At 40.1% G+C, this 24,961-nt stretch overlaps 1 protein-coding gene across 6 annotated transcripts in view; it reads left to right on the top strand.

The window, feature by feature from the left end:
- agrn (agrin) overlaps nucleotides 1–24,961 on the top strand; it is a 257,582-nt gene that overhangs the window by 96,727 nt on the left and 135,894 nt on the right. For 4 of the 6 annotated variants that reach the window (XM_042004268.1, XM_042004269.1, XM_042004270.1 and 1 more), the window contains exon 3: nucleotides 7,095–7,133. In XM_042004268.1, coding sequence (XP_041860202.1) covers nucleotides 7,095–7,133 — 39 coding nt within the window. Of the gene's footprint in view, nucleotides 1–1,146; nucleotides 3,298–7,094; nucleotides 7,134–24,961 lie in introns of those variants that run through there. The other 2 variants (XM_042004272.1, XM_042004273.1) reach the window with 1 other exon arrangement.

Below are 24,961 nucleotides of genomic sequence, written 5' to 3' on the forward strand. Positions count from 1 at the left end.
GACTTTGGGTGAAAACAAGATCTGTTTGTACTGTAGTGAGTTCGAGTTAAGTAAGTTTCTAGGCTACAAGCAAAGAAAAAGACAGAGAGAGCTACTTTATTTCGTGTATATGTTAACATTTATTCAGTTCCTCTGTGGCTGCAGCCACTGCATGCATCAGTGTTAGTGTTTATGTGTATGAGCACCCTTGTGTAAATCCCAGAGTAGGGGGAGTGAATGGAAAAGACAGAGATGGAGACACAGATAGAGAGAGTGAAAAAAAACATAAATAATTGATGATAGATACCGCCTTGCATCTGCTGCCTGCTGCTGTGGAGTTTCTTCAAAGTAGACATTGAATGCAGGGTCTTGCTCAGGCACATTGTAACCTTCCATCTTTTTCTGACCTCATCAGAACATTATAGAAAACAATAACACATTGCTTTGAATAGGGGAAAAAAATCACCTACTGTGGAATAAATGCAAATGTTTCATTCTCATCCTGTGCCAAGTCTGCTCATTATTCATGTTTTACCATATTATTTAATGTAGAAAAAAACTGTTCTGAGAGTCTGAAAGAAAAAACAACTCAAATAGTTAATTAATTAAATATACTCTTGTTAGCATGGAAAGCATGGGGAGTTTCTCAGGCTTTCCTGCCTGCATCGGTCATATACAAGTGGGTTAAGGTTGTTTGGATTCTCAATACATGACTGACTTTAATGTGTTTAAGTTTGCTCAGCCCCCCCCCCCCCCCCATCCGTTGCAGGCTTATGGTTTTTCTCAGTTTGCCTCATTAAATCTTTGTGAAAATTCTCCAGCTCTTGTGGAAAAGACTTTCTTTTGATTAGGCTATAAACAAATGGAAGAGTTGGTTGACATCTCCCAAGTGTGTGACCCTCTTTTGTTTTGCTGCTACACTGTTGCTGCACCCCCTCCCTACTTTGACAGGACTCAAGTACTATTCCCCAAAGCCTTTATTCTGGCTTGTTTTCCTTTTTTTTCTCTTATTCCCTCACTCAACTCCAACCCCTCCTCCCCTCTGCCTTTGTTTAAGACAGCCCCTCATCCACCACCCCCCTACGCCTTGCTCTCTCTCTCTCTCTCTCTCGCTCTCTCATGCACTGTCTTTCTCGCTCTCTCATTATGCGCTCATCCGTTCTGCTGGCTGAGGGCTGAGAGAGGAGCGCTCCTCTGGAGGAGAGTATTTGGGCAACCTGTGACATGTCACTGCAGATTTCTCCAAAAAAAGAAAAAAAAAGGTGGACCAAAGTGTCAGGATCTGCTTTTCTTTTTGCTCTTCGTCTCTCTCGTTTACTTGCCGTCTCTCTCTGTCTGTCCGCTGACTTCTCTCATTGACTCACTCCTCTCCGCTTCAGCTGACTGAGTGCGCTGACACCGGGACCACTACCTGCTGCCTGGGGATTAAGCACGCTATGAATACCCGCCGCCTAATTTGTTGTTTTGGCAGCCGGTGAATGTTGGATCTACACGGAGAAGAAGCAAGAGCTAAAATCCTTGTGACCGGGACACTGGGACCACCTCAATACTAAGACATCCAAGTGAAAAAGGGACTGGATACTTGAGATGGCAAACAGGAGAATGAATGAAAAAACAGAGAAAGCTCTTTTCTGAGAAGGAAACCTGCAGTAAATCATCTTAATTCTTCTGAGTCAGAGCGCATTATTTCAAGGCAATCTTTTTTGTGAGCAGCTGATAAAAGGGAATAAAACTCAACAAATCTTTGCCTCGAGCATCTTGGTTGATTTCTGATTGCACAGAGTTCTTTCTTTTCTTCTTTCTTTGAGTTTATTCATTCTTTGTATTTTTCTGCACATCTGTAGCTGCCTGCCAGAGAAGATAGCTGTGGACTGACAGGTCGAGTGGGGATCCCAATTGTTAGTCTCTAACTTTTTGCCCCCTCTTTGCTACTTCCTTTGACCTGCTTTTGGCCCCCAGCGTACCAGTGGGTTTAGAGGGTGGGGGTAGTTGTTCACCCCCTCGATGACACAGGCTGGGAATAAAGGGTATTGAACCACGGATGAGTGACAGATACGCAGGAGAGACGGGCAAGAAAAACAAACCGTCTCCGCGATCCTGGGAGCATGTGGTTTACAGGGGGGCGTTCGGCTGCTTTCCAGCCATCCTTCTAATCACGCTTCAGCAGATATGAGTTGCTTCAGTTAATATATCCAGTTTGGAAGGATTTTAACCATAAACCAAAGAAGATAGTCCTTTTGGATACAAAGAGTTGTGTTCAGTTAAAGGAGAGTCACTGGGAAAAATCATTGCTAAGGAGAGGAAAAGCCACAGGGAAGCTGAAACAACAGCAAAGCCATCACTTCTTCTTCAAATACTTCTGACACATGTTTTCTCTGAACACCGGACCTTGGCTGAGTCTGGGAGGCTTTTGACATGAGAAGTTAGGGGTGCTACAGGAGCCGGCATCCCCCTGACCTCTTCCACATTCAACTAATTACGTCAGGGTCACTGGGAGGAAAAGAGCGGATTCCTTGTGTGGATTTACTGTTGTTCTGCTGTGGAAGATTTTCTTGTGGATATCTGACAATCCAAAACACCCACGTCATACACACACATTTCTAGCGTTGGTGCATTTCACGCACATATATGCCAAAAATGCTCTAATACACATCATCAAACACATTATCACCACCCACTTAAATCCACACATGTAAGTATATAGCACTTCGTAATATACAGACAAACATACTTGCACATTAAATTCCAACTAGTTTGTCTTTTTCCCAGTGGGGATATAAGAATGGAGATCACGCGGACAGGTGGGGGGCTCTAGGAGTCCAGCATCCCTGTCCACTTGCCTGTCCTTTCCCCAAATGGATGTGATTATCTCTAAAAATGTGCTGCTCGCAAACCGTTGAAAGCTTTCTGCTGCGATTCTCTGACAGAAACAGTCACCGGGTTCCCACCACGGTGCACAGCTGGAACCACAGCTGAAAAAGCCACCATTACTCATCTTTTTTGTTTTTGCGTTCTATTTCTTTGTTATCTCCATCGGTAGCTCTCACCCCACCGCCATCATTTTTTCCAACGGGTCTTTGGGCACCCCTCGGCACGCTCCTCGTCCCATCATCTCCTCCACACTGGAGGGGAGGGGGTCACTGGAGTGGAGCATGAGCGGGTGCCACTATCCCTCACCACCGGCACCGGAGCGGGAACGCAGGTACCAGCACAAAGTGTCACTGGTGGTGCGCTACTTCATGATCCCCTGCAACATCTGTCTGATCCTGCTGGCCACGTCTACTCTGGGCTTCGCCGTGCTGCTGTTCCTCAACAACTGTACGTTTGTTTATCTCAAGGACATGTTTTTACTCTTCACTTCACTGTATTTCTGTCTTATACTGCCTTTCATATCGCCTGAATGACTAGACAACTTCTTGGTAATATAATATTTGTTTTAATTCACTGCATTGGTCTTTGGAACAGAAGTTACCTGGAAAGAAATCATGACACAAACTTCATAGTTTTTGCAATAAATACCCTTTTTGAAGCAAAAGTCAAATCGAAAATGGCACACACCAAACATTTGATGATAGTCTTATCTACCCTCCAAGTAGGGACATGAGGACACCTAAAGTCACAGCCCCCCCACCCTTCATGTTCTGTATGCAGGCTTTTAAGACTGCTTAGTATCTCCTTTCGGAAGCCTTGGCATTTGCTTTGAAGTGTTAAATGCCGATTAAAAACCTTTGGTGGATGAAAAAGTTATCTTTTGGTTTGGAAAACCCAATCTCTCCTGTCGTTTCTTTCCTTTGAAAAAATATCTCCATACTGTATTTTTAAAGTACAATAAGCCCTGAGGTAATGGCAGAAATTTTTATGGTGGACTTTGTGTAAAAGAGCTGTAAGAAAAGACCTAATTTAGTTGGTTTGTTTGTCTTACATTGACCCCCATGACAGGAGTCGCTTTCAAGTCGTCTCAGTTTCTCTCAGTATTGTGTTTTAAAGGCACCGCACCAGTGTTAAGTCCTTTTTTTTTAAATGGACAGATTTTATGTGTTGAATATAAAAGTATTGATCTCATGCAACTGTCAGATCCAGCTGCCTTGGCTTTTACAATTACCTCAGCAAAAGGTACGACTGCTTTTTTAACAATACCAATAACAAACTCAGAGGTGTTCAGCACTACAGTTTAACACAGACTTACTCATTCTCCTCACACCCAGAGACTTATACAGGTCTATTTCTCAGAAATTTTCCAGTTAAAAGTATGTTAAAGGTGAAATATTCTCAACTCTACAAAGGGGTCTATTACTTATGCAAAGCTTGTGCCTCTTAATCACTTGCTGATTATAATAGGTACCTAATTTCAGTCTTTAATTACAGCCATGGTACTTTTGAGATGCTGTCTTATGTGGGTTGAAGTGGTGTTTAAGCAGTGTTTCAAAGGAAATTGCCCTCTGAATTCTCTTTAACCCTGGCTGTCATTCCATGTTCACTAATTTTTCCTAGATTTCTCTTTTTTCTGTTATTAGGTTATTGACTTTTCACAAATCCCCACACAGGAGAATGTACCTCTATGCATTTGTGACAGAGTACCTATATTTTTATGCCAGTGTTCTTTGTCATTTTTAGTCAGTCGGTCCCTCTCATACCAACGAGTGGTTGCAGGTTACTTGCAGTAGGATAGATCATTTGTAACCACATTGTGTCACTGAATCAATTTGCAGCAGACAGATACTGTTAGAATTAATACAGACTTAGTTAAAGCACCCTCACATCTCATATGACCAAATGAAAAGAAATGTGGAGAAACTGATGAGCTAAAAGGAGCTCCATTTTGCTGCCAAGAGCCCTCGCCATGTGGCCGCAAGGACAGCTGGGTGGGATAGTGATAGTACTGGTTGCAATGATGTTTCTGTGTGTGTGTGGTGGGAGGATGGGTGTTAAAAGAGTCAACCTCATATTCACAAATGCTGTTGTCACCATATGGGATGAAGCATGCCCATACATACATGCACCGTTTTGTATCCCCTCCCCCTCAAAATTCTTCTGCCTGCTAATAAAGCCCATCACACGGACACACACTCACTTCATCATTCCTCACGACTATACATCAGACACAGCAAAGACGAAGGTGGCACATATACAAAGATATATACACACACACCTCCCTCTGCACGTGGGTAAATGTCACAGTCAGACACTTATTGATTTGCAGAAGATATAGGATGAATGATGGCCCTGTTGTGACATTCACACAGGCCTGGGAACTTACGCATGCTTGGCCAGGTGCAAAAGGAGATGGAAGTGGCTGATATGTTTATGGAAAGACCTTATCTTGTCCTTTCGTTATGGAAATGTGAAGAAACCGTTTAGCTTTGCCCAGCATCTTGGCTCACTTTGTAAGACACCCTCTCTTTCAGGCTGTTCTGATTCACCTTGTATGACAGTACATCTCTGTGTGTGTTTGTGGATGTTTAGACATCCTTACAAAAGCAAGAAAAAAAGTACAGCCCATAGATCCTCCTCTACATGTTCCTCATGCCTTTCGCCTTTCCCCTTGTTTTGTATGTATGGTATGTATTCTTTAAATCCCCCCCACCACCCATAGATGAAAATCAGTTACCGTCATGACTGACTGCAAAACGGCTTCAGCAGACAATTCATTATTCACCTCTAGCACCAACCTCGCCTCTCTGCTCCTCTCCCCTCATTTTTTTCTTTCTCACACACACACACATACACACTCTTTTTCCCCTCAAGCCCAGACTGTTGACAAGCAATTTTAAATGAGCCTAAATTTAAAACTCAGCTGTATCCCGAGATGCCGATTGGTTTTGTAGAAGTCCTAAGAACGACTCTGACGTAGCGGTTGACGGGGGCCCCGCAAATGTGCTAACGGGGTAATTGATGTGATGTGTTTTATCTTCCTCATTATCCGTTACAGTGCAGAGGCATTGGAGAGATGTCTCAGTGGTTGCACAGGCTTTTCTGAATGCGAATGTCGGTGTGTTTGTTCAGTGCAGGCAGCTCTGACAACTCACTGGGGCTTTGCTTAGTGAGTCACGCAGCCGGGTAGACTGCCAGAGTGCAGATGGTGGTTCAGTTGGGTCGTGCTTGGTACGCAAGTGCCCTGGTACACTATGACCAGTGTACAGTATCACGATGCTCTCTAAGAAACACGAAGGGCAGTTCACAAGCAAATATTGCTTGCAGATTTGCACATTTTCTTGTTAACCTCACAGAATAATAATCTAATGCAATTTAAATTAGCTTTTGTTTAGTTTACAAACTTCCTTTTTTTGGTTACAGCATCTCAAATGGAAACATTAGCTGCTCTAATGTCACATATCACATGTTTTTGTAATTTGGATTTAAAGACATCTTGGAATACAGCCTGTAAGCTGAAAAGCAACTTTTTCAATCAAATGCGGTAAAAAAATGTTGCGTGGTTTTCTCAGTTTTGCCAGAAACAGCATCCCTTGTTTAGTTTACAACTAAGCAAAATTAAAACAAGCTGCATCATCAAAAAGTATCTAACTAAGCTGTTAAAGCTACAAAAGAATCAGGTTTCATGAGCCTCTCCTGCTGAGTGTTTCTTAGTCTTTTGACATTAGAGGTTTAGTTTCATTGTTCCCACAAACCTACAGGCCTTATGTCATCGTCTGCTGGGTGTTGACCAGGAGAGTAGCATGATGTCATTTGATGGATTAGGGGGAAAAGTTCTGATTTATTCTGCATATGGCTGCAGGTGGGTGGAAACGGTGACTGAGGGTGTATTATCTCATACTTTTCATCTCCAAACAAAATCAGTTCCCTGTGTTCTCAATCCTCATGTTCTCTTACAATAGCAAAAGTCATGCAGTATGGTTTGTAATGATTAGATCATAGAAGCCATGGATGGCAACAGTGATCTTATTGATATTGCAGAAATTCAATCCTGTCCGATTAGCTGAGCCTGCTTCCTGCAGGGCCCAGTGAATGTGTTCAGATTCATTTAAAAAAAAAGCCCAAAGAGAATGTATCTTCCTACATTTTGGGGCAACTCAGTTACTTTGGTTCTACCTGTGAGAAGTTGCAGAATTTCCCCCAAACTAATCTTTTTTCTCTTTTTTTCTCTTTATCTCTTTCAGACAAACCACATCACTTCACTCCGGCCCAACCTCCTGATGGTAAGTCCTCTGCAGTTTTTCTCTGTTCACCTTCGACGGCCACTGGGTTTCTGGGGTTTGCCTGCTAATAATGACCAGAGACATGAGATTTCTGCCTTTGAAGTGAGCAACAGTCTGTGTCCTTTGCCAGATTTGGCGGATCTGCTTTTTGTCTCCACACTGTTGGTATGGCAGGCACGTGGCCAGGTCTGCTCAGGGCTTTGATGTAAGGAGGATCTTTTGATGACTTGATTTAATCTGCTCCGCACAGCTAGTTTGGCTGATGTTCAATATCTGTTACCACAGCAGCATTCACATCCTTCTGATAGGGTCTAATAGGATAATACACCTCCCTTTTTTGGGGGAGTATTCAGCATTACTTGAAGCTGATCCTGGGGAGTTGTAGTCCAGGGGCATGGAGCAACACTGGTACCTCGCCTTGTTATCCACGTGTTCACATCCCATTTGACATATATAAATCTTTGCTGTGAGTGCTGTATTGTTTCAGCTGTGTTTTGGACAACTTAAACTAGGTTTTGATTTTAAAAAAACATCTTTCTGTTTCTAAATTTGTAGATCTTGGCAAGCTTTAATTGGAGGAAAACATCTGTTTTTCAAGCTGCTGTCATGAATATTTATCAGAGGTAACACATGGAGATGGGGTTTTATAGACTTTGGTGTGTTTGTTTTGTTTGTTTTTTTTTTTTTTTTTTTTTTCTTGCTTTTTACTCTACACCAACAAATAGTCAGGCATGACCTCCTACTAGTTCTGAAGGTGTTGCATCATGGTGTATGTGTGCAGGCTACAAAGCCAGAGGTGTGCAAGGAGGAAACGTGGTGAAAAAATGTTTCTAATGATCCCGGGTCTGGCTGATCCCAGGGACAAAAGTCCACAGTATGGGCTCGCTGCGTCTGTGTCTAATAATTGCTCAATCACTCACTCCATAGGCCAGCTTGTTTGGAAAAACATGTTTGTGAAAGATTAAAAAAAAAAAAATCAGATTAGAGAACATTAATGATGAATGCCATTGTCTGGCATGGACAATAGACTATTCACTGTCAATGTGAAGTGGCTGATGCATTTGGCTTCATCAAAGTATTTCTCAGTTGTTCCTCGCCTCAACAGCTCAGGAGTATTTAAGATGTCGGATTCTTTTCCAGTTTGCGCCACATCATAAAACGCTGAAAAATCACCTGGAGGCAGCGGAGTATGGCTTCTGTTTGTTTATGTGTTAATGACAGATGTAATTGTCTTGATGAGGTATTGTTTTTTATAGCAAGGTCTCTGTGTGTTATTGCCATAAAACGCTGATGAAACAGTATTCAGGCATTGAGGCAGTCCATTTCTGTCTTCCATTGAATTTTCCCCTACAAAAGAAATAAGGCCCTGCTTATCGATTAAGCCACTCATTTCCCATGTATTAAAGTTTTTGCTGGCTGAAGGGCACAGTTTGTTTCTGCACTAGTCAACCGTTTAAAAGCTGCTGCTAGCCCTTAATTACATTTCCAATAGCTCAGTAGGCTTTTCACTAGCAGCCTATGCTGTTTTAATATGCCAAGCAAAACAAAAAGCAAAGTCTCCAATCAGAGGGGGTAAGCCTGCCCTGTGGGACCCAGTTTCTCTGGGTCATTTAATGCTGAAGAGATTAGTGAGACAATTAGTGTTGGCCCAAATACGACAGTAGGCCACTTTTTGGAGACGTATGGTTTCAGTAGTGGTGCAGTAGTTATTTAGAAGATGCTCAGACAGGCATGGGGCCAATATAGCTCTACCATTATTCAAATCTACTCCAAAAAGCACAGGCTTGTTCTACTACAATTGTCCTCAGAGCCAAGGGCGCTGCGCTCCCCAGTACTTAATTACAGGAAATCACAGACAAGATACCAAAGACCTTGCATTTTTAAACAGCCTAGTTTGTCTCTGAAATGCCGTTGATGAGATGTCCTTATTAGCATGAGGAGGTTCTCCACAAAGTAAAGAAATATGTTCTGCAAATTAGAGCGAAAAGAATCTCAGAGAAAAAAATGCAGGTTCGGCACAATCATAGCAAAGCTTTAAATGGCATGTACAGTGTGCACCACCCACAAATAGCTGACAGATCCTCCCCAATGAATGGTCTATAATCACCAGTCAAAAAAGTGACAAAAGTCATAAAGCAGTCTTTAATAGGAGTGTTCTTTAAAAGCTCAAAGGAGCGATTGCTTGGCTCAGGCCACAGCCATTATTGCCTGTCGTCTCCTGATAATAAGACAGTTGTTGCAAATTTGGCCAAAACCAGAAAACTCACAGAATTTCCAGCTTGAAGGATTAGTATTGGACTTTGGAAACAGGGGCTTGGCTAAGAAAAATGCCTGATTAATGTTGCATCGGCCCCAAGTTGAAGGGAAACACACACGCACACTAACAAAAATAAAAACTGTTTTAGGACATAAGAACAATAGAGTGATAGACATCTGTTAAAAGGTCATGTTCAGCTCAAGTTGCATTGCTGATTTGTGCCAAATATAGTTGTAAACTGAACAGAAAAGCCACTTTTTAAAATGTCTTAGAGATTTAATTTAAAAAGGAAAATGTCTGAGACCGGCTCCCTGGAGATATGTCCTTCATTTCATTCGACTGCAGCCCGAGGTGACTAAACAAAGGTCAATCACGTTTCAGTATAGGCCAGAGACTCAAAGTCAAGAAAGTGTAATGGAAGAGAAGGACCTCAGACAGTCCAGATGTCTCCTGTGACTCCAACCATCACCAGCACTACCTGCTCAGCAAGAGCCCATTTGATGTGAATCTTTCAATTTCACATTTGTCACTGACATGTCTCTATAGAGGATGCTCCTGACAGTCAAAATAAACTCCTGGACTGAAGTGTAATTTGATTTAAGACAGTGGGATGCCTGTTTAAAAAAAAAGTGCCAGCAGGCTTGAATAGACTTTGGAAAAACATCACTTTTTACTGACACACCTCAGATGTAGGAAAATACAGAAACTAAATGCACGACAGCCATTACCCTTCACACGGGGGGAAACATACACACAATGCCCCTATAATTTATTCAGCCAAAGCCTTTTCCTGTGTTTTTGACAGTAAGCCTGACTCAGAAAGAGGCAGAATTAATTATGACTCCCCGGCCTATCTTAATTAAATCTTTGCACATCATAGATTTCACACAACAGAGGCAAAATATCTACTTCATCTTTAAGCCAGGGTGGGGATTCTGGGTGAGAATGTCTCCCATCAAGATATCAAAAGTACACTGTAAAGTTACCTCTCCAGGGTTATGATTTCAGTGTTGCCATGTCCGTTTCTAACATAGAGGAGCTTGTTAGCCGTCTTTGTGGAGGCTTATGGGGAAAATGGGTAGCCTTGACTTTATCAGAAAGTTTGTTGCCCTTTTAAAAGTACACAGAGCTTTCAAACTATACAACTGAACTCTGCATCCTCAACTTTGTCTGCTCTGTTTTATCTCAGAGGAATCATTGGTTCATGAAGAGCTAACATGAAGGAAGGTCATCCGCTCTCACAACTTACCATCTGTAACTGGCAACGTTTCCAACAAAGACACTTTGACAGAGACATGATCCTGTCTATCAAGCGATATTAAATTAAAGGTCTTTAGTGCCCAAAAATCCATTAAGAAAGAAAAAGTTCAAGTTTTGGGTTTTTGGTATGAGCTATCTTTATTTATTTATTTATTTTTTTTTTCTAAAGATGGGCTTTACAAGTAAAAAGTAGATTTGACTAAGTACCCCTGTTAGCTATTTGAAAGAACATATATATAGAAAGGCCATCTGCACTGGATTCACTTTTCAGACCTGGAAGCTATATCTTTCCTCTGTATACAGTTTCCACTCAGGCTTGCCTCTGCTCACCTCAGCTCACCCAGTATTGATCTGCCAGGATAGTTCAGAAGCAGCTGTCCAAGCAGCGAAAAACATTAGTCAGAGAACGGACAACTCAGTGGGCCAGAGCTGTAAAGTGCAACATTATTTGCTTTTGACCCCCCTTGACAGGGAGTAATTGTTTATATAGTTAATGATCCAGGTTTCTTTGACATGTCCTGCAGCTTGGGAGTAAACCTGACTGTTTGGTAATGCAAGTGACATCGTTTGGCTCTGACTTTGTAAGGTTCAGGAACTATTTGATGCAGATGCACAGGATACTGAGTTATCTGTGGCTGTGATCTGGAAGCTATCAGACAGATCCCTGCTAGTCTGATTTAGTGGTCTCTGATCAGGAATTTTGCAAATGACTTATCATTTTGTCAAATTTATTTATACATTTATTCATTGGTTTAATCATTGGTTTACACAGTCTCGAACTCAAATGGCACTCAGAAAAGAGCAGTCTTTCACAATCTTTTGTGATGTTTCTTTTATTTATATTGTCTTGTTATTCATGGTAAATTCATCCAAATTATATATGATTAAACTTATTTTCCAAGAGTGCAAGTCACAGATTTCCACTTGATTTAGTTTCTAAAATGCAATCTAAGGAATGACAGCAGGGTAAACAAAACACCAGTGACTGTATGAGTCCGTGTGAGGCAATTAGTAGTCTCTAGCTGCTTATCGAAGGCCTTATCACTCAACACGGTGGTGCAGGGGGAAGCTGAAAGCCCACCCCTTCTCAGCTCTTTGTCATATATTGGAAGTAATTAGCATGGAGAAGTGCCTAATGTCACTCTTAATGAGCTCTCTATGTTCTTCTCATGTTGACGGTGTGACTGTGTAGCAGCAGCAGTGAAAACTGTGTTTGTGATTAACACAGCAGCAAGTTATTTTAAAACAGGGCTTAGTTGTGGCAGTGCTCTAAACCGTGATGGACAGGCTCTAATTTAATTGTTGGGTGGCGATGTCAGAAAATAACCACAGTGGCAAGTGTAACCAGTGCGATGAATTTCATTGTCAGATTGTTAATTAGGGGGAAATAAGTGGCGTGCTATGTCAGCATGATTCTGAACAATATTGTGCTGTGATATCTTGCCAATAGCTGAGCCACAGTCAGTGTTTCCTTATTAGGAAGTGAAAGTCAAAGAAGTGTTTTTGCTCATCGTTGATGATATCTGCACCGTTCATACAGATGCTGTCATGTTTCAGTTCTCTGCAGAGGCAGCGGCCGCTGTGAGTCAGACATCTGCAGCGCTGTCTTGTTCTTCTTCTGTCAGGACTTCCAAACACACTAAAGCTCTCACTCTCTTCTGAACATTTCACCCCTCGCTTTCTATTTTTCTTCACTCACTCGGAAACATTGTTTACAGATTGCAGTTGAACCTCAGGATGTGTGTATGCGCCTGAACTCATTTCCACTTCCTGCACAAACACATACACACACATTACAGAACCTCTAACATCCCATTTTATAGTTTGTGTTAACTTTTATTCCAGTAGGCTATGCGTCTGCTTGTGTGTGTTTTGGGAATGTTGGTGTGTGCACTTTGTTTTCCTGTGTGTTAAGTTTGCATTAAGAAACATTGTATTCTTTTTCCTTGGAGACATAAAGACATGAATAGCAGGAAACCTTCAACTCTGAACATCCCAACCTCAACCTGACCCTGACTCCCAGCCACATGCTGATACAAACACACGCTTAAACACATGCATGAACCTAGTAAATGTGGAGTGTGGTGATCTGATCACCTCTCTCAGTTTCTAAACTTTCAAATTGAGATATTAGTTTGTTTTCAGCAGCTATACATAAATTATTGGTTGTTATAGCAACAACACGTGCAGCTACTTGTAGACAAATCCATGGAATCATGGTAAACAGTCTATTCATAATGTATTGCATGTGTGCTTGCTCCGTCTTTACACACAGACACACACCTATACGCGCACACACACACACACACACACACACACACACACACACACACACATACTTACAGTGGGTAGTGTTTTGCCTCCACTTGTATTGTCATCATCCCTTTCGTTTGACTCCTGGACCGGGGTGCCTGACGTCAACCAGAACTGTTTGAATGTGTGTGTGTGTGTGTGTGTGTGTGTGTGTGTGTGTGTGTGTGTGTGTGTGTGTGGGTGTGTATGTGTTGGTGTGGATATATGTGTTTCGCTCCACCAGACACAATTACAATACACTGACACAAGACCCAGCAGCATGTCAGTGACACCATTTATGTTCTGCTAGTTTATTTTATATTTATTTCACAATACAGAGCACACACACCCCTGCAGTAAGTTGTGCTTTGGCTTGTGTGTTTGTGTTTCTGTACAGGCTGCTGAGCGTGCCCTCTTGCTGAGCTTTAATAAGATTTATGATAGCGGGGAACCAGACAGAGTGCAAAAGATATGGAGACAAAGAGAGAAATAAAGAGAAAAAGACTCTAAGTAACTATTATGTGAATGTTTTTGTTCTGATTTTTCTCTCAGTGTGAAAAACTGTACACAGACAGTCTTTATGTTCTTGTGAGCCTGTACGTTACGGTTTGACACAATCCCAGCCAGAGGCATGCTGGACATGCTGCTTTGCTTCCCTTTGTAACATTAATGGAGCTCTATGCCGGATTTATACACTTTATACGCAGTTAAACCTGTAATTTCTTGGGATGTTGATTTGAGTCCTTATTGGGGATTTTTTCCTTTTCTAGTTAATATTTAGCTTTTTTTTAGCATTTGAGTAAACTGAGCCACCATCCCCACCGACAAGAATAACAAAATACAGTATGATAAATAAACATGTCCTTCAGTTCATAAATGTGATTTTATGTATTCTCAGGGCCGCCTACAAAACCAACTAAATTATTTGTATGGATGATATCATAAAAGGATGATTTCAACAGTCACGTGAGCCTGAAGCTGATGATCTGTCAGATCTTATCATATAGTTTCTGAAATGAACTTTCATCCCAGCTAATGCATATTCCTTTAAACCTCATTTATATTAGGAGCAGAGTTCAATAATCATATTCAAGGAATGGTGAATTATAATGAGAATTATATACTGCTCTGTGGGACTGTATGTGGAAGGGTGTGCATCCCATAGACTCATAAATTGCAGATCCAAGCATGGACCATTTTAAACTATGCTGGTATGGAATAATGTGTCTGTCTGGCTGGCTATTGAACAATGTTTTATGCACTGCCTGCAACATCAGGAGATTTAATTTCCCCCAAAGCCTGCTTTGTTTTCCTTATTTTGTTTACCTTCTGTCCATTTAACTCATCATTACTTCAGTTTTTGCTGTATACCACAGGGATGTGTGCTGAAAAGAGAACAAATAGAAGTGTGTGTTTAGTATTCTGTCAACCTCGCACATCCAGCGCTTGCTCATTTCCATAATGATAGAGAAAAAGAGAAGGAGAGAAATAAAAATAGATTGAAGCATTGAGTGTAATTTGAGCAATTTAGCAGTTGTATTTATTTTTTGAGAGAAAAAAGGTTGAAGTTATTTTGTACTTCTACTGATCGAACACAGGAAATGAATTTGTGAGTGTCACCGTGTTCAGTTCTGCACTTTGGTTATTTGAACGAAGCTTGGTGGTATAGAACAGTTTGGTTTTTCTTTTTTTTTTTCTAGCTGTCACACAATGTGATGAGGCCAAAAGAAGAAAGTACTCTGGAAAATGTCAAAGGTTTCCCATAATAAGCCAACAGCAGGATGCAGCGCGTGTCTCCGTTCGGTAGGCATTCGGCTGAGCTTGTTTTTTTCTGCTGGACTTTCATGAACCCCAGCACACTCTGTAACTCCATAATTAGGGGCTGGTGTCACTGAAGGCAAGCACTGTGTGGGGCATTATGAGTGTGCTGTGTGGACTGTTGCGACTTAAGGACGCTGCTTTATTTACTGGAAATGGATGTTTAGTTATTTTCCGTTTTAAGGTCAGGGATAGAGGTTGCAGGAAATGCAAGATATCTTTTTTGCCTCAACTTTTTTTCCAACTTTCACATCCAATTAAATAAAACATTTAAATGAGGTGATTTAAAGCTTTGTTGTTTAATAATTTAACCATTAAGTTTATTTGTCACGTTGTGTACTTCACAGCTTGGGGTTTTAATAAAGTGATGCAACTGGTTGGTATATGAGAAATGAAGGATTCAACATTCAACTGGAGGACCTGGAGCTGAGGAGTTTTAAAGTTAGGTCTGCAATTTCAACTCTTCTCTGGATTAATCCATTTCCTGTGAATTGCACAGTAGTTGGCATTGTTGCTAGAATAAATTACATGAGTCCTCCATACACCAAAATTCCAAGACAAATGGTACAACTGTAAGCACACATGCAAGTATAGCTCTAAGTGAAGCATTTTATGTGCCTTTTTGATTTATGGTTCAGTGTTTCATATATCAGATAACCACCAAAGAATCAAATTAACGGGAATCACACACATAAGAATGTAATCATGTCCAGCACACATGCGGCATTTCACTGCAAGTGAGCTCACGTCTCACGCTCATGCTTGCAGGAAACAAGGCTTTCAGTGTGCATCCCTCCACATGCGATATGTATTAGCTGTGACATTTCCCACTGGTGTCAGACAGCTCTTATCTCCCACAGCTGTCTTGTGTCACTACACACCAAGACGTTCTTCCTAAAGTAACTAATCACTTATTCCAGGCACCGGAAATCCGAGTCTTAAAAGTTTAAACAACAATCAGATTCCATCATTTCAGTACTCTTTTAGTCATTATTCAACATTTAGTGGCAGATTGCTTCAGTTTATCAAGATCTTTACACTTTAGAATCAAGGACGCAGTTTGCCTTTGCACCAGTGACAGCTGTTGCTGGAGGGTATTGTGTTTTTGGGTAACGTGCCAATCAGCCTCATTTTAGCAACATTATACACTGTAAAATCTAATTAGTTGACCTAACTAAAACAATGCAAACTCGTTGCCTAAAAAAATGACGTTTTTATTTACTTGAGTGAGTAAAATTAACTACAATGATTTTAGTTTGGTATAACTTTTACAAACTTGATGAATCTGATTATGCTGTAAGTAAATGAGACTGTGGAAGACATACATGAGGATTTCAAGTTCACCTTATATAAAGTTATTGATAGACTTAAAATTATTTTTGCTTTGCAGCAGGAACTTGGTGTGGGGGGGTTTCTGCTGAAAGTAATGCCAGACCACAGACGTCTCTGTCATGGTTGCTGCAGCTGAAAGGATAATTGGTTTTAAACACATGACACTACCAGCATTAACTAGAAATCCTTCATTTTCATTGTTAATCAACATTCTAACAGATAAACTGTATTATTTATGTCTAGAACATGTTGCCTTTTTACCAAAACATTGGTGAAATGGATAATTGCTGATATGAGGTCAATGAGAACACTGCAAAATGTTTTTTTGTTGAGCTGAGAACCGGTTTACCTCCCACCAGAAGCTTTGGAGCTAGAGATCATCAAGGCTGACATGGGATCATGTTTTTCTTTCTTTTTATTATTCCTAAATAATGGAAAACAAGAAACAAAAGAAAACTAAACAAGATGAAACAAATAAAAACAAAACAAAAACTATTACTAAGCTGCAAAGTGCAAAGTTTCATATGGTGAATTATCTCTAATTGAAGTGAACAGCATTTTGGGAAACCCTGCTCCCCTTTATCTACTCATCTTAATTATACTGAATCAATTTAAGTGCGTTAATTTATTCAGTATCTTGCCCTTTAAAGTTCATATGAAATATTTAAAATTAGTCCAGTATGGCTAACAGCTAGATTTAATTTAAGTTGTATCCACTAGATATATTCTATTAAAACCAATAGTGCATTTTACAGTCTATCTGTCAGACAGATAATGGGCATTTCTTCAAATTTCCATCAAAAAAAGCAAATAGATTTGGTGGTCATAGATAAAATCTACTTAACAAACACGCAGTCTTGACTCAATAAATTGAGTGCTGATAATAACATTTTATAAAAAGTTTGACCGGACAAAATGAATTGTTCAACTTCCTAACCAGATTGTTTCCTTCCTTTATGCTTCTTGCTTAAACACAGTCTAAAGTTTATTCTGCGTTCACACTCCTACTAGCCATACACACACACACTAAGAGCCTGACTGCAGCCTTCCACTTTGTTTTTGTCTGCAGTAAATGTTACACAATACATATGCATGTGTCTGAGCTCTTGTGAATACAAAGTATGTGTATCTAATTCAGTCCATTAGTCGTGGACGCAGCTCATACATGGTAGTTAGATGGAAGAAATGGGGGCATAAATCGGCACTTGTGCCACTGTGAGCTGACAAGCTGCAGCTCTGTTTCACAGATTCTCTGAAGGGGAAGGGAGGAGGAAGACTTGCTTGTTAGATTGGCAATAATATGATAAAAGTTGCCCTCAATGTGAGGCTCAGGACTTTAACAAATTAAAAGATGGTTAATAGGGTAGCAATGTGTTTGCATACCACATAGAAGGTCACAAGTCAATGTAACTTTTCATTACTTAAGGATTCAGTTGCAAACAAACCTTGGCTCTACTTTTGTAAAGTGCCTCAAATCAATGAGCAAAACCATTAAAACTTGATTATAACTGTATGGATGTCTCTGTCTGTATTGTTCTGAGCCCCTGCATGCTGGCATGTTTTCAGCACAAGACAGATGTGCAGTCCTCTACAAAGATAACGTCATCTTTGTAGAGGACAAATGATGATTGTCTGACAGTATCAAGTCAGGGAGGACTGACAACTGATTTCCCAAAGGAGGAGTATAAAAATGATAAACAGAAAATAAATATAGTTAAAAAGCTTAGACAATGGCTACACTGGATATATGATGGACATAGACTGTATATATGCAGCCTTGACACAGAAAGATTGCAAAGATATGTTCAGAGTGTAACACAAAGGAGAGGTATTCAGAGGTAGAAGGCAACAACACATTTTCAAAATGCATCTAGGAAAAAAAAAGATGGTGGATGGAAACTCAAAAGAAAATGTAGTAAAAAATTAAACTAGGAGAACGAGAGCATGGCTTGTTGGAAAAAAAACAAACTTTAAATACAAGCACTTCCACCATCCTTCATGCTGAGAATATTAAGTCATCATCATCCAGAAACTGACCTGAACTGAAATTTGCCTTCAATTTATCTTCCCCCTCCTCCTTTTTTTTCCCTTTCCCTTTTTACCAGAAATCCCTTCCCCTTTTGCCCAGGTGCTGAGGGGTTGTCAGCCTGAGGGGAGGACTAAGCACCTTTAGTTAGAGCGAGAATGTGTGTTTGTCAGACGTAGATAAAGAAATTTAATTAAAACAGCTTTTCCAGCTGGTGCTCTCATATACTACTGTCCTCTGCACTCTTTTAAGGGGTTCAAGCCTGCCGTGCTCCATCAGTTCCTCAGCTGCTTTTCAAATATATCAAAGGCCATCATTAGTAATGGGTTACTTTAAAAAAAGGATAGAAATCAGGTTGATCAAGCCAATCATTACTTTGCTCCTTGGAGTATGTGCTCAGTTGGATTCAAATGCAGCATGTGGTTAAGTGCATTATGTCTGCAAAGGTTTGAACTTAATTCAGGCACTCAAAGCCATGTAGCCCTCAACCCCCTGAGAAATCATATATTTCCTCCGGTTCAAAATGAGACCTTATGTGTGAGCAAAAACACTAAAGTGGGGAGAAAAAGAATGTGCATTTACCTCAGCACCATGCTGTGTTCATCTGATACCCCAACTTCTACCACAATACTGCAGCTGAGAGGAACAGGCGCAGGGTAGGGCGACAATGTGAAGCTCTATTTTTTTTGTGTTTGTTTGTTTTTAATCAAATAAATTTGAATTCTTTGCATTTTTTTCTCCAAGTCTATCCAGTCTGGAGGTGCTTATAACAGAAAGTGTCAGCAAAGTTCAGCAGTGACAGCCGAATAGGTCAGAAGCTGGTCCAGAAGGGCAGGGGAATTACAGGGGCAGATGGCAACCAACACACATACACATATACACACATACACCTTCCCTTCCTGGGGCAATGTTAGATTGGTCACAGCAGTTCTCCTGCAAAAGAAGAGATATGGCACTGCAGATAGGAGACAGCATGGTTTAAGGACTGAACACACACGCTCATGTATGAACGCAGACTTGAACACACACTGTCATTAGTATGCATCAGCACACCCTCCAGCCAATGCAGGTAAACAAACATAGATTGCTATTTGTCAAAGGATGCACCACAAAGCCAACTTAAGTATGTGATGATAACTAGTCTTCCCTTGCTGCTCACTAACCAAATATATTTTCTGTTCAAACTCCAGCTAGCTTAGATTTGAGTTTTTTGCTGTACACTGGCGCATATGGAGTAAACATTAATGCACGGTGAATTATGTCTCAATCAGGCCTGTTCACTGGAGGGCTTGGGGATATGTGGGTGTCTCGGAAAAATCTTACTCAGTCTCTGTGTAGTTAAATGTTGCAAACAGCCATACATATTTAACTCTCCAAGATGCTGTTTTCAGAAACTTTTTAAATTTTTAAAAAGTCACAACATGCAACATTTTCTTCTAAGTTCATCTCTTTTCGTCCTGCTTCTGTCTGCTATCTGTAGATTTTACGCAGTAAGTTATTCAGTCTGTATCTTATCATAAAAGGTTTTTTATCTGTCGTTCTAAACAGAGGAAAACAGAGGAAAGGTTTGCTGTCATGCAGGAAATTATGTGTTTTACATGCAGCAAGTTGAAGAAGAAATGAGCAGCTGATGCCTAACAAAAACATTAGGTTTTAATACGAACACAAGAACTCATACATAAATCTTAAAGAGCTTCATCAATCCTTCAGATGTAATCTTTCTTCTGATCTATATAAAAATGTACAGCCACTCAAGGTGTGTTTGCTACAGCAGAATTATCAGTTGTTTTCTTAAACAGAGTTATACAAATGGCTCAATATTTAGCTGAAAGCTGATGCGACTCTTGCTAGAGGAAACTAGAGCAACGTCTCACGTCTTTGTCAGGATGACCTATTGTTTCAATATAAACTTCAGCTACTAATAGGTTAGTCAAAATAAATAAATCCAAGCTACTTGGTTACTTGGTATGATACTTTTGAGAAATTTAAACAGCCACAAATCCTGTATTCATGACCCTGCCTGTTTCCATCACAGAACACATTATGCTAATGGACAGTGGCAAGTCCTGCCCTGTCAGAGAACTGCTGCTGCTTTTAAAGGGAGTGTTCAGGTTCATCAAGTTTTAATGAGCTAGGAGAGAAATCAGTAGAGACATCGCACACTTCACTTTATTTTGACACACTCTTCTTAATTCTGTGCAGCACACAGGTAACAGTAGAACTGCCAGTGGTTTCATTTTTAATTTTTTTTTATTTTTATGTAAGCGGTAGCTTTCGTTCTAGAATAAACAGCTAAATTTGCTCGTAATAAAAAACAGGATTATCACTGTAATGCTTTTTTGCTTCTCTTAATAAGAGGAGGCTGAATGTTTGCAATGTCAAGTCTAAGCCAAAGCTTTTTAGCATCTATGTGCTGAATTATGTGTTGACTTTTTTGTCAGGAGATATATTTTGGAAGTATGATTCAAGAAAATTAGAACGTATCCTTCCAAATTTCTTCATAAATCCTAATTAAAATATATTGGGATGGATTGCAAGACTGACATTTTGCATGACATAAAAGGAATTGAGTCATCGTGGTTGAAAAGCTATGCATAGTTTCCATGCATAAGGGTTTAGAAAATTGATTGTAGCTCACTTGATTTTTTATCAGTAAATTATGTTTGTTATAAATAGCTATTGAGGTTATGGAAGAAATGGAGGCATAAATAATGCATAAGACATTCAGGCGAGAGGTGTGTACCATATCACGCTAACTTTTTGCTCATCACAGCAACACCTGGACACTTAAAAAACCCACTGCAGCTTGATGCACTTATCAATGTGAGTATACTTATGTACTCAAAATCACAAGTGCAGAGAGGTACACAATTCCACACAACAGTTATTTTAGACTAAACTAAAGCATGCTTGTAAAAACAAAAATGTTTATATTTGTTTGTTTTTCTTTTTATTTCTTATAAAGCATCCTGAGCTCAGCTTGTCTTATTAGACTAGAAAAGTCAAATAGTACTTGCTGGTGCAAATCATGTTGAGGGTAAAACCTGTTTTTGACATTTTTGACGAAAAAAGAAAACAAGTTAAGGTCAAATTGTTACCCTTTTCAATAGTTGTTAGTGGCTTCTCACAGGCTTGAGCTAGTCTTCCTCACATCGCCACAACATAATCATTCCACACTTGTGACTAGTCTCCTCCATGACAACTGAGCATCTGCTGAGACTTACTACATGTATTTTAAATGTGTAGACAAAGACAGCAAGTCAGCTTTAACTTAGTGTCACTCTGTCATTTTTGTCTCTTTTTCCTTTTTACTAAACAAAACAAAAAAGAAAACTGGTAATTGCTTCAGTTTGAATGTCATTTCACACAGCTGAAATGGATTTAACTCCATAATACATATCGTCTGACATTTCACTATTTTGTTTTGTCAGACAGACCTCCTTCACTGCACATCTCTTTTAAACACTCATGCGAACATTAGAGCTTTCACTTGCTACAATAACACAAGCAGCTATTCTAATGGATGACTGTACATCCATATATGTACATAGAGTTTTTTTGTTTTTGTTTTTGTTTTTTTGAGGCCAGATTGGTAAGTTTCACAGATGAATGTAACATATACATATTATATTCACAGTGCCTAAATGTCTCCATTGCAGGAAGTCAAGGAGCAATTATCTTTCTCAAACCAAGAATGACACCAGAGTTCAAAATATTTTTGTGAGACGAGTCAGAAAAGCAGAGTAACCCTCATTTAGCGAAGTTTGATCCAGCTTTATTTAGTCTGAACATAACTTCTAGGACAGGCTGGGAACTAAAATCATAATTCAGGCCATGGAGACGCTCCTTTTGTTTGGAAAATCATGTCTTCTGGAGATATGCTGCACTACAGCTTTCACAGTTGCACCATAAACACAAACAGTATGCACTGCACTGGGACCAGTGGGTACAATACAAAATTAGGTTTTTCTAATTTTTACAAGGTCTCAAAACACGTGCACACAATATAACAATGCAGTTGCACTGACAATTTGAATGTCACACACACACACGTGCAACTTTAAACCAGATAAAGCACTAATTGGAGATTAAGTCTTCTAATGCTGTTTATCATTTCATTTACTCTGTATCTTATTATTAAAATTCAGTTTATTTGGGTGAAGACACAAGAAACTTGACAGCTTCTGTGTATAGTAAACCCCATCAGACATCAGCAAGCATATCACATAAACACATTGTAGATTCAATTACACTTTTCTTATTTGCTTTTCTCCAAGCAGCAGCTCTGTAGAACTCGGTGAGCTGAAGTGGGAGGGTAGAGCCTGCATTGTGTTGAAATAGTACCTGTAAGGAATCAAAGCCTTTTGCAAAGGAGGCAGAAATAGTCAGCGCGTTGAAAAGGGAACTTTGTGCCTGCAAATACCATCAAAGGCTTTTCATCATTTGTTTTTTGGGGGAAATGATTGAAGTTTTTGCCTTTTCTGAGCCACTTCAAGTTTCAGTATTCACAGTACCAAATAGGGGCCTTGTGGTCAGGTGTTTTGACCAGTCTGTGCCACACCTTGAGCTTTCTGTAGCCTATAAATCTCACCATTGTCTATGCTGGGATAAGGATTTGTGGATAGTCAAGGATTATGCACTATTGCTACAGCATTGCATAAGCTGATATAGAGACCCATTGGCTTTATATGTGTTTGGGTGTTGGTTAGGCCATATGGTGCTGCCTGAGGGCCCAACAGGGGATCAGTGTTGAGCAGGATATGTTGTGTTATTAATACCCCAGGCAAGAAGTTATACGTCCTCCTCAGGTCTTTCTTTTTATCTCCCTCAACTCCGTGGAGACGAGGATTAATGTGCTAGTTTGTGTGTGCCAGGTATGAATTCCTGTTCTAGGTTTTGGGTTTTGTGCCTAGAATTCTCCAGTACACGCTCGACTCACTATCAAGCACTTGAGAGGAAAAACACGGTGTAAATAAGGTTTGATCAAACAATTTTTAGACTGACTCCTGAGAAATCTATCAAGCCCGACTAAAGGAGTTCTGATTGAAGAGAAAGTTGGTGTAAAGATTAATAATGAAAGACTGAAGTGTAAGGGAGACAATGGAGATGAATAGGTGAGCGTACAGATGGACAGTGTGTGTGTGTGTGTGTGTGTGTGTATGTAGAGGGAATATTGAAGATTGGTGCTGCCTGCTCTTGTACTTTGAATGATAATAACTCAGTTCAGCACATTTTTGGACACGTTTCTCAGCACTGACACTTGGCTAGCCCAGATTATTAGAAAAAGCTTTCTAGGAGTGAACATTTTGAGTCTCTTTGGTTTGAAATCAGTGATAATTTTCAAGTCATTGTCTCCATATTTCAAGTTGAAATGGTTTCCTTTGTACTCTGTTTATCCTTGTGATGTGCTGCACTATCACTGATTATTAAATCATTCGCATTTTCAGCAGGTGTACCACATCTCACACACCTAAAGCCTTGCAGAAAGGCTCTTTGTTTTGACTAATTGCAAAAAAGAGTAAAGATCAATAAAAACTGTGTAAAGAGATTTCCTGAATTGTAAGCTGTCTATAATGAAACTCAAAAAGGTTTTTGATTAGACGATGTCAGATTCCACGATGTTCCTGTATGAATCAGCAACACATAAGAAAACAGTGGTGTGTGTGTGTGTGGGGGGGGGGGGGGGGGGGTTATCCATTGTGTTAATGGGACAGCAGTAGAAATACATTTTTTTTCATCTTTTTTTCCCTACATTCATTTTTAGGGAGTTGATAAATTAAACCCTCACATTTACACAAAGCAGTTTGCTAAAACTCTGCATCTTAAACAAGTAATTTTCTTGTGTAATCTATTTAGGATTTTCTGTCTTTTGAGGAGAATTATTCTACTACAATGTATTTGCTTTTATCACAAAAACCTTAAACAATAACAGACAAGAAGTTTTGCTCACTGAAAGCTCAATAATTGAGTTATTTTATTCATTGGTGTGCCTTGGGATATTTTTTGCCAATGTAGAGTTTTGCCTTCGCAGCAAAAGTCTCACCCCTGCCCCCTGTGTAATTGGTCCCAGTTTAGTAAACGAACAGATGGTTAAGAATATGTTTCTTGTTATTAAATGCCATTTAATGCAGAACAGGTGGATGTTAAAATATTTGTTTAAGCCACAAAATGTGTTTGTTCTGCGTGTGTTTGTTCAGGTGCAGCTGGACTTAGATTTGACTGACAGGGCTGCAGTGTGAATGACTTTTTTTTAATGAGGCTGTCCATGTTGTATCAGTGTAAACGTTTTTGTAACCAAGGCATCGATTTAACCTATCTACACCAATCAAGGCTCTTCATCTAATCCCTCCCCCCATGCATACACGCATACCAAGTGTGGGTCAAAGGTCGGACTTCTACCCTCATGCCCCCTCCCATTAATTCCAGCCCAATTTCCAGGATATAAAAGGTCTCATGTGGAGCTGAATGCATATGGGAATGGTCGAAGTATGAATATGGAAGAGATCACTGTTACTAGATTCACAATCACGTGCAAAGACACACACAAATGTCCGGCTAATCACCAAACCCCCATCCAAACCAGCTGGAGATTATCTGCAGGAAGGTGATGGACATTTAACAATATGACCCCACCCTCCTTCATGCACTATTCATGATGACCTTTTCCTGCCTTTCCTCCATCCTTAACACGCATATATATCCCCACCACACACACACACACACACACACACACACACACACACACACACACACACACACACACACACACACACACACACACACAAACTTATATAAATATATATTTCAGTCATCATGGATGTCTTCAACCTTTGGCCCTTTGGC

The sequence above is a fragment of the Melanotaenia boesemani genome, chromosome 13 (genome assembly GCF_017639745.1).
Source record: "Melanotaenia boesemani isolate fMelBoe1 chromosome 13, fMelBoe1.pri, whole genome shotgun sequence".
Classification (NCBI taxonomy): Eukaryota; Metazoa; Chordata; class Actinopteri; order Atheriniformes; family Melanotaeniidae; genus Melanotaenia; species Melanotaenia boesemani.